The 10516-nt window shown below is 53.1% G+C and overlaps 1 protein-coding gene across 1 annotated transcript; it reads left to right on the top strand.

The window, feature by feature from the left end:
- The first annotated feature begins 2178 nt into the window (after nt 1-2178).
- On the top strand, nt 2179-9795 carry KIRREL2 (kirre like nephrin family adhesion molecule 2). The gene is made up of 15 exons (XM_066349543.1): nt 2179-2952; nt 3181-3330; nt 3872-4021; nt 4185-4345; nt 4732-4882; nt 5153-5258; nt 5383-5531; nt 5837-5964; nt 6055-6187; nt 6468-6568; nt 6728-6947; nt 7420-7524; nt 7861-7964; nt 8255-8320; nt 9458-9795. The coding sequence occupies exons 1-15, from the start codon at nt 2901-2903 to the stop codon at nt 9791-9793; spliced, it is 2112 nt and encodes a 703-aa protein (XP_066205640.1). The 5' UTR covers nt 2179-2900; the 3' UTR covers nt 9794-9795.
- The last annotated feature ends 721 nt before the right edge of the window (nt 9796-10516 follow it).

The raw sequence follows: 10516 nt of genomic DNA, 5'->3' as shown, positions 1-10516 counted from the left end.
TGTGAATGTGAGGAAGGTGAAAATGAACTGTGATTTGTGAAAGCATGTGCAGAGTGTGTGAGTGCATACGAGTGTCTAAGATATAAGTGTGCTGGGGGCAGGACAGTCAGAGTGGGAGGGAGTGAAATGTAGAGGCTAAGACCCCCACCACCAAGTGTGGGGATAGCATCGAACCCAGCTAGTAACCCTTAGGCAAGGACCTTGTGAGTTCTAGTTCACATAGCTTCCTTCTGTCTTTCTGTTTCTTCTGTGTGTCTCTCTCCTTCCTTCTATCCATCTCGATTTATCTTTCTATCTTTCTCTGTCTCTTTGAGTCTCTCCTCTCTGTGTCTTTCTCTCTTCCTCCCTCTCTCCATTAGGTGGTCACGTCTCAGTCAACATTTACCTATATCACTGTCTCTCTCTATGTATTTATATGCCTCTGTGTGTCTCTGCTGTTCTGTCTTTCTGTCTATGTTCTCATATACACCAGGAACTCAATAAGTTTTTGTCTTCAGTCATCCTTTGATTACACCTCTTTCTTTTATTTGTTTCTCCTGATCAACACATCTTTGAATTTTATAACCATATGTATGCTAGTTGTTTATAGCCTTCCCCACCCTAGTGTGCTCATACACACTCACATAGGATAAGCTGCTTCTGTTTATCTCCTGCAGGAATTGAAACTGCCTGTTCTCCCTTCCTCATGACCCCCCCATCTGATCCTCCTCCAGGAACAAAATTAGGCAACAGCCTAAGCCCCCATAGCTCCATCCTTGATGCTCCTTCTAGTCTTTCTTCTTCTTTCCCAGTATTGACTCCTTACACTCCTCCCACATTTTCTCTCCCAACTGACCCCACACCTCCTGGGGAATAGGTTGGATGCAGAGCTGGAGTTTCTGTCATCAGGGCCCTCACCAGATGGTGTCCACTGGGGCCAGGGTGTAGAGCTGTCAGTTGTCGGCCTTTAATTAGCACAAACCTTCCACCCTCCACTTTGGCTGTTTTCCTTCTCTGGATGCTCCTGGGACTCCAGACTCTCAGTGTTTCCATGCCTGTGGCTCTAGAGAGCCAGGAAGGGGAAGTGATATCAGGTATCTAGAAAAACAGCCTTACTATCTGACTTCCTCCCCAAGCCTCAGGAGTGCTGGCCCCAATCTTATCTGATTTCAAAATCTAGGTGCTGGATCCCTAAAACAGAAGCCAGGAATTCAAGGTCCCCAGATCCAGAAATCTGAACCACCAGGACTCACTCCTCTCAGACTCAGCAGTCCAGGCCACAGCCCCTTCTCTCCAAACTCTCAAGAGTTCCGGCCTCCATTCCCACTGCCCCCCACACATACGCCCACCCACACCCACAACACCCACATACAGATCTTAGGGCAGATGTTCCCTGTCTGTTGGTTTTCAAATCCTCCTCCCGGGCCTGTGTGGGGGTGAGAGAGAGATTGGTACTTAAATCCACTGATTCTAAGACTTATGGTCAAATTTTCTCTCTCCCCAACGGGATAGTTTGATTGGTTGGAGCATCACTGAGGCGCAGTTTGCCAGTTCGGTTCCTGGTCTGGGCACATACAGAACAGATTGATGTCTCTCTCTCTCTCTCTCTCTCACACACACACACATCAGTAAAATAAACATTTAAAAAATCAGATTTTCTGACTCTCTGTCATTCTATCCCAACTGCACCCCAGCTCCTCAGAAACTGAGGTTTCTCAGTCAACCGAGGTCTGAACTCCCAGCCTTAGAATCCTGGAAGATCAAGACCCCGCCACGTGGAGAAGTACGCAAGAATCTGAGCGCAGGAACAACGGAAAACCTGAGTGTGAATCCCCAGCCCCAACGGGCCCAAGAATGTCAGACGCAAGTCCCAAGCCCACAGTCGCCCCTCCGCGGGCTCGAGGTCCCGCCCACCTGCCCCCGCAGCTGCGCAGGGCACCTGCCTTTTTGCAGCGTGGGAACGCCCCAGCTGCGCAGCATACAGCCGTCAGGACAAGCTGCGAGGTTCCCAGCCTCCCTGCCTGTCCCGGCCGGGCACCGCCGCCTTCCAGCTGTCGCCCAGCAACCACAGCCGAACGGTGCAAAGGACTGAGCCTGGACTGCACGGTTTGGGGAAGGGAGGGGCTGGGGCCTGGATTTCTGGATCTTGGGACGTGCTATGGTTTGCAGCGGTAACTAAGTAGGTAGAGGGATATTTTGAGGAAGGGATTTGAGGAGGAGAGAGCAGAACCCCCCTTCTTCTTGGCTGCCCCCCAGTCACCCCGGCGCCCTCTTCCTGACTCGCAGGCTCAGAGGAGCCCCGGGCCCCGCCTTCCCAGGGCGCGGAAACTAGCGAGGCCCCAGGGGTTCCCATTTATAGCTCGGTTTCCACTTAGCGCCGTCCCTCCAGGACGTGGGCTGAGAAAGTTTCTTTCACTCCCTCCCCTCCCTCCTCCTCACCCCCGTACCCTCACAACCCCGGTAGAATGCAGGTGTGCAACCCAGTCGAGACCCCCTCCTTCGGTCCAGATGTTCCAGCTTCCAGCTCCCAATTGGACTGGGGCTCACGCCCAAGAGAAGAAACCCGCCCGGCTTGCCCGGGATTCACTTGCATCTCGGCCACCAGAGTTTCTCAATGAAAAGAGGGCAGGTCCTCCGGGGAAGCGGAGAGCAGGGGGCGGGGCGAATGGGATCTTACTCTCGCCGGGTTTCTCAGAGACAGCGCGCGGAACTTGCCGGCGTTTCAGAGCGTCGAAGCTAGTGGCTGAGCAGACTTTGCAAACTCCAGGCCAGGGACAGAGGGACCTCTAGTCCGGGGTGAAGAGTAGGGCGCTAAGGGGGCTTCAGGCCAGAGTGATGGGAGGTGTGCTCTCTAGAAAGTAATTGTCAGGGAAGCCAGCGCGACAGCAAATCTGCTGGATCTTGGGAGACACACATTCAGGATGCTGGTCCCCGCTCTCCTCGTCCTCTTCTTTAGCCTCAGAGGGCGTGCAGGTAAGGCGAGGGGCGGGGGAGGCGGTAAATATAGGGAGGATTGTTTGCCAAGTGACTACTGAAGTGAATGTGGTTGAGGGCTCGAGCTCTTGGGTCTGAGGAAGGAGAAATCTGGGAGCCTGGGCTTCTGGGTCTGTGGGAAGGTTTGGAACTGAACTCCTGGATCCTGAATGAAAGACCTCTTGACTGTGCTAAACTCAGTTCTGTTCCTCTTTCCTAATCTCTTAGGCCTGTCGCCCCACTTCCTGCAACAGCCAGAGGACTTGGTGGTACTGCTAGGGAATGAGGCCCGACTGCCTTGTGCCGTGGGCACATACTCAGGGCTGGTTCAGTGGACTAAGGATGGGCTGGCTCTAGGGGGTGAAAGGGACCTGCCAGGTGAGGCTGTTCTCTCTATTCAGGGAGGGGCTGGCTCTGGCTCCAGGGTGGAGATACTGGGCTTACTCTGTAAACAAAGTATATTACGTTGACATTTTTAAGTTTGGGAAATCAATGGTCTCAGATAAATATTTGAATGCCCTGAATTTTTAGTTTGTACTTTGGGGGTGACTCATGGGGTTGGGAGATTTTTATTTTTATTGTAAAATGTTACATAAATGCAGAAAAGCACATAAAACATAAATGGAAGATTTGCCAAATAACTATAAAGTAAACACCCATGTTACAACTGCCCAGATCCAGAAGCCTCTTGTTCTTTTTCTCCCCTCTCATAGCCCACTCATTCTTTACCCCAGAGGTGGCATCTAATCTGACTTTTATGGCGATTGTTTTCTGAGGGTTTTTTTCTGAATTTATTGCCCCCAAGTTTTAAGTGACTCTGGACTGGGAGAGGGTTAGTGTGTCCCTGGCCCAGCGCTCACTTTTGGGCTGGGGGCAGGAACTCAGAACTGTGGTGTAACTATCTTTTCCTTGATTCCAGGGTGGTCCAGGTACTGGATATCAGGGAATGCAGCCAGTGGCCAGCATGACCTCCACATTAGGCCTGTGGAGCTAGAGGATCAAGCATCATATGAATGTCAAGCTACACAGGCAGGCCTCCGCTCACGACCAGCCCAGTTGCACGTGCTGGGTGAGGATCCAGCCCCCTTATCTCCCCAGTGGTGTCCAGAGAGACTGCCAGCCCTAGCTCGGAGGATTAGAGTCCAGGGAGCACAGGGGAGTGGTGGGTTAGAGTAGAAAAGATCAGGGTCTCTGGGCCCAGGATCCAGCTCTGACCCTAGATCTACCCACAGTGCCCCCAGAAGCCCCTCAGGTGCTGGGCGGCCCCTCTGTGTCTCTGGTTGTTGGGGTTCCTGCAAATCTGACCTGTCGGAGCCGTGGGGATGCCCGTCCCATCCCTGAGCTGCTGTGGTTTCAAGATGGAGTCCGGCTGGATGGGGCCACCTTCTACCAGGTCAGATGCAGATCCCTGTGCCAGCCTTTGCCCATTCAGGGAAATGTGGGGATTCAATCAGATCACAGGCCCATCAGAGGAGAAAATGGCATGGGAGGGCAAGGGTTCAAGGGTTTGAGACAGTTGATGTATGATTAAGGGTGAGGACTCTGGGTCTGGACTACTTGACTCAGTCACTTGTTAGTTGATTAATCTTAAGTAACTTTAACTCTTTTGTCCCTCAGTTTCCTTATCCGTACAATGAGGATAATAGTAGTATGCCCCTCATAGAGTAATTGTGAGGATTAAAGAAAGCAATACTTCTAAGTGCCTAGAAGACAGCCTGACACATAGTAAGCATTATATAAAGGGTACATGAAGTCATTATCATTATTTATAACCTCCAGACCCTGCTGAAGGAAGGGACCACTGGGTCAGTGGAGAGCATCTTATCCTTGACTCCTTCCAGCGAGGATGATGGAGCCACCTTGGTCTGCCGGGCCCGGAGCCAGGCCCTGCCTGCAGGAAAGGACACAGCTATCACACTGAGCCTGCAGTGTAAGTGCAGTTGGACACTGAGCCTGGAGTCCTTGGCAAAATATGGGGAGCTAGGTTCTGGACTCTATGGTATGAGGAAGGAGGGGGCTGTGGACCTGTGTTTCCTGAGGGGATACAGAACTGAGCACCTGCCTGGACTTCTGGCTCAAAGGGAAGAGGAAACTGGGGAGCCACACTCCTGGGGTGAAGGGGGCTGGGAGTTAGACTCCTAGGTCATCAGTGGAGTGTTCCAGGTCCAGACCACTGCTGATTATTGACCCACCTTCACAGACCCCCCAGTGGTGACTCTGTCTGCAGAACCACAAACTGTGCAGGAGGGACAGAAGGTCACTTTCCTATGCCAGGCCAGGGCCCAGCCTCCTGTCACAAGCTATCGGTGAGGATGAATGAAGATCACCTCTCCCCAGCCCAAAGCACTGGTTTGGGAAGGGTTGGGGCTGGGACATGAGTAGGTGTGCTGGGGAGCAGAGACAACACTAACAGCCCCACCACCTCCACAGGTGGGCAAAGGGGGGGTCCCCAGTACTGGGGGCCCGAGGACCAATATTGGAGGTGGTGGCAGAGGCCTCATTTCTAACTGAGCCAGTGTCCTGCGAAGTCAGCAACGCCGTGGGTAGCGCCAACTACAGCGTCGCACTGGATGTGCTGTGTGAGCCAGGGCGGGGCATGGATGTGGCCAAAGCGGGACCTGCTGAAATCCGTGGTGGGCTAGAGTGGGGTGTGGCTGTGACCAGCAGTGGAAGGAGGTGGGGCAAGCATAGGATGCAGGCAGAGTTTGCGCTGGGTCAGTGCCAAAGTGGAGCCAGGGCAGGGCGGAGGCGTGGTCAGGGCATGTGAGTGGAGTTGTGGACAGGGAGCTTATACTTGGGCCCGTTAGGGTGCTGTTTCCTAATGGCTGATCCTGAGTCAGAAGTTGCAGCCCTCCATGGTCATGTGACTCTTTCTTTTCTCCAGTTGGGCCGATTCTGCAGACAAAGCCAGAGCCCATGTCTGTAGACCTGGGGGAAGATGCTTCTTTTAGCTGTGCCTGGCACGGGAACCCGCTCCCACGGGTAACCTGGACCCGCCACGGGGGCACACAGGTAAGGTCGTATCTGGGGCTAGCGCTGGTGGCAGGTAGTGGATGGAGCATCCTCCCAAGATTCTGCTCCTGATGCCACTTCATATCCCAGGTTCTGGGCTTCGAGTCCACGCTCCGTCTTCCATCGGTGGGGCCAGAGGACGCAGGCAACTATGTGTGCAGGGCTGAGCCAGGCCTCTCCGGCCTAGGGGGTGGCGCTGCTGAGGCCAGGTTGACTGTGAACGGTGAGAAACTGGTGCTTCCCAAAGGACCGGGCAGGTGCTGGGACAGGGATGGGCAGAGGTGGGCAAAGTCTAACATAGTGGTCATGGCCTTGAGAGGGAAAGTTTCATGGAGGTGGGTCCTGGGGGTACTAGTGGGACCTAGTGAAAGCTAGTTCTGGAGGGGTTCGGAGTTTGTTGAGGGGTTTGGTTGGTTTGGTTAGTGAGGAGTGCCTGTTCCTGTCTTACTGAAAACGTGCTTAGGGTGGGCGGGCATTTGACTGGTCCATAATCTCCAAACCAGCTCCCCCTGTAGTGACTGCCCTGCACTCAGCGCCCGCCTTCCTGAGGGGCCCTGCCCGCCTCCAGTGTCTAGTCTTCGCCACCCCTGCCCCAGAAGCCGTGGTAAGGAAATGTCCCTGCTCTCACAACCTACCCAACCGAGATCCCTGACCTCCTAGCCGGACCCCCAAAACCGAGTGACTACTTCTGACTTGCCTGACATCTGCCGGCTCCCTCATTTCCTCCCCAGTCTCCTCTGACCTCCTTCTTTTGTGCCCCAAGGTTTGGTCTTGGGATGAGGGCTCCCTGGAGAAGGGATCTCTGGGTCGATTCCTGGTGGAGACGTTCCCAGCTCCGGTGGGCCAAGTTGGACAGGGTCCAGGCCTGATCTCTGTGCTACATATTTCCGGAACCCAGGAGTCTGATTTTAGCCGAGGCTTCAACTGTAGTGCCCGGAACCGGTTGGGTGAGGGAGGTACCCATGTCAGCTTGGGCCATAGAGGTGAGACCCAGAGCCTGAAGACGCCCAAACCAGAGAGTCTCAACCCCCCAAAACACCACAGTCTGCCAACTGAGGGCCTCCAAATGCAGAGCCCCCCTCAAACCTTGGGAACCTCAAAACTATGAGTCCCTTGAATCCTGAGACCCTCAAAAATAAATCCCTCAAATACAGAATCCTAAAACGAGACACCCCTCACATTCAGGTGCCTCAAAGCAGGGAATCTCCAAAGTTAAACCACTTAAATTCTAAGACTCCCTAAAGCCAGGAAGTTCATTTGTACATTTATACAACCCCAATTTTATGAGCTCCTATGCCCAGGAACCCCAAGCTTGGTTACTACAAACTTGGGTGTCCCCAAACTTGGTGACTTTTTCAACCCAGAGACCTCAGCCCAAGCCCCGAGCCCCTGTTCCCCAGTTCCTCCTCAGTCTTCCACTCAACCTCTCGAGACCGTCCTCTCCTCTCCCTGCAGACTTGCTGCCTACTGTGCGAATTGTGGTTGGAGTGGCCTCCTCAGCCGTGACTCTCCTGACAGTCATCACCGGGGCGGCCCTCTGCTGCTGGTACCGAGGCAAGGGTGAGTGCCCAAGCCCTACCCCAGCACCCACCCCACACACTAGCGCACTGACGGCCAGGCCTTGGGACCTGGCCCCCGTGCTGCCTCTCTCGCCCTTGGTGGGGCTTGGCTCACCTTCAGGCCCTGGTTCCTCCCTGAAGCCCTAACTCCTCCTCCTCAAGCTCACACGCCTTGCCCTCCCAGACGAGGGCTCTCATTGATTCCTAGCCTCTTATCCTGATCCCCCTAGTCTTCTCCCTTCCTGTTCATTGGTCTCCACAAACTGTGAGCCTGCCCCATTGCTTACCTCTGCCTCCACCCCACCCCCCATTCCCACCCCACTTTCCTTGGCCTCAGCCTCTTTCTCCAAGCAAAAGAACCTGGTGCAAATCCCGGGCAGCAACCATAGTTCCAGTTTGCGGAGCCCTGAGGAGGAGGAGACAGGCAGCAGTGAGGACCAGGTAGGAAGCCAGGATCCCCACACCTAACTGTGCCTCTAGACCCAATAGTAATCCAGTCCCAATGGGGTCCCTAAATTCAAATTGGGGCCTAGTCCAAACATTAACCCCATTAACCCAATAAATTAGGTTATTCCTTGGATCCAATTTGTCCCCAGGGCCCCTTGTTTCCCTGAGTCTGGACCCAGCTCTCTATTGCCTGGCCTCCACTGTCCAGTTGAGGGTGCTTGGGGTCAGGCACTGGGGAAGGAGGACCCTCTAACTACTCGCTATCACTAAGCACTCTACCCCAGGGCCCCATTGAGCACATGGACCACAGTGATCTGGTTCTGGATGATGAGGGGGCTCTGGAGACCAAGGTGAGTAGTGTTGGGAGGGGAAGAGCTCCCTTCTCTACTCTCTCTGTCCCCCCCTTTTTTATTCTGTTGCTGCAGAGTGGGGACCTAGCTCCCTTTGCCTTCTGTCTACTTCCTCCTGGGCTGTTTCACCCCCCTTCATAGCCTCAGTTTACATATCTGCTGACTCTGCCCACGTATTTGTCCTAGCCTTGACCTCCATCTTGAGCCCCAGATCAGGGTTCACACTTTCTGAGCTTTTCCCATCGCAGTCATGTTTCAGGCCTCCTGGATGCCTTCTCCTGGCTGCCTCCCTCAGGCCCCCTCTACTTACCAGGTCCCACACCGGCCTTACATCTCCTATCCTGCCTGCCTTTAGGGTCCCTTCTCTCCCTCCACTGTACCTAGCACATGCTGTTCTGCTATTCACTTGGCCTGAAACACTCCTACTTCCTTTCCATATCTACCTAGTTCTCTCCTTCAATTCCTTTGATCTCAGCTCAAACATCCCTTGTTCTACAAAGCCCATGTTTCCCTCCTTATAGCCTCAATCATTCTGTCCCTGTTATGCCTGTCACAGCCAGGACCACTATTATCTGGGCTTCTCTGTCACAGCCTCATTCCCCTCGTCACAGCCCTGATCATCTTGCCTGTGCATCCCTAGAAAGATTCATCATCACAGTCCCCGTCACTCTGCCTGTACTTCCCCCATACAGCCCTGACCTCTCTGGGCTCTGTCTGCTGATCTGTCATTTCCCCTTCGGCCTAATATCTCTATGAGGACAGGTCCAGGTCTCTCCAGCAGGAGCAGAAGGCATGACATGAGATCAAAGCCATGGGGCTGTTGGGCAGATGTATGAATAAATATCTTGGTCTCAATCTCTCTCTCTCTTTCTCCTTCTGCATCTCCTTCCACATGACCACCCCTCAACAGGTCTGTATCCCGTCTCTGCCTTTTTCTGCCCTTCTTCTTCTGTCCCTTTGTCTCTTGTCATTGTTTTTCTGTCTCACTTTGTCTTCCTACCAGTCTGTATGTCTGTCTCTCTGTCTCTGCCTCCTCCTGTTTGTATTTTGTCTCTCACTAGGTCTGGATCATTCCCTGTTAGTGGTCCTCACCCCCCTGTACCCTCACATACTCACAAATCCCGCTTGTTCCCTCAGGACCCGACCAATGGTTACTACAAGGTCCGAGGAGTAAGTGTGAGCCTGAGCCTCGGTAAAGCCCCTGGAGGAGGCCTCTTCCTGCCACCCTCTGCCCCTCTTGGACCTCTGGGTACTGCTCCTTTGTATGACATCAACTCACACCTGGGCATACCTTCCCCCTGCAAACTGTATAGAGCCCAGGAAGGCTACCTCACCACACCCCATTCTCGAGCTTTTACCAGCTACATGAAACCTACATCCTCTGGGCCCTCAGACATGGCCCCTAAGAGTCCCCTTTTCCCATATGCTGCCTTCTCCACACCGAGCCACTCACGTCTCCAGACTCATGTGTGACATCTCTCCGATCAAAAAGTACTGGAATCTTCAATTTGCCATGATAAATTGTCCTGATTTCTGAAGAATCGGAACAAGTTAGCAACTTTACTTCTCCAAAACTAAATATTGAGGGGAAGGATAGATTATTACTGTTGCCTGGGTCATTGATGAACAGTTTGTTCAGCCAAGGGGAATGCCCCAAGTGGGAGCAAGATGGCCACCATGTCCACCTATTCCCCTGTATAAAAGAGATTCAAGATGCCAAATGGTCTCTTGACTGAGGAATAGAGACGGAGGTGATGGGAATTAGAAGCAGATATGGAAGTTGTTTCCAGACACTGAAAGAAGATATTTCAGGATGATCACTTACATTGAGAAGAAAGGTAACATAGAACAGATTAAGATGGAGGCCAGGCTAGGCCCCGTCCTGGCTCTCCCTGAAACACACTTTGTTTGGCCAATGGAAGTGAAGCCAAGATGACAGTTACTTGGGAACCCAAGATAGCCACCATCTTGATTCCGTCCACCTTCCTTAAAGGCCCTGGAAGAATTGGGCCAAGTCAGTGAGGATAGGGTGAGATCTGTCACTGGAGGTGGTGGGGGTAGAATCTTGGATGAGGTGATCTATGTTTAGTTTTAAAAATTAAAATTTGTCTTTAGGATTCTCTTGGCATTATTACCCTCAGTCAAGAAAGGGGTCCATCAAGCCTGCCCCAAGGCCCTTCCTATACCCGAGGTTAT

Source organism: Saccopteryx leptura, chromosome 9 (assembly GCF_036850995.1).
Source record: "Saccopteryx leptura isolate mSacLep1 chromosome 9, mSacLep1_pri_phased_curated, whole genome shotgun sequence".
Lineage (NCBI taxonomy): Eukaryota > Metazoa > Chordata > Mammalia > Chiroptera > Emballonuridae > Saccopteryx > Saccopteryx leptura.
Note: the sequence above shows the minus strand (reverse complement) of the source record. Positions and strands in the feature narration are given on the sequence as shown.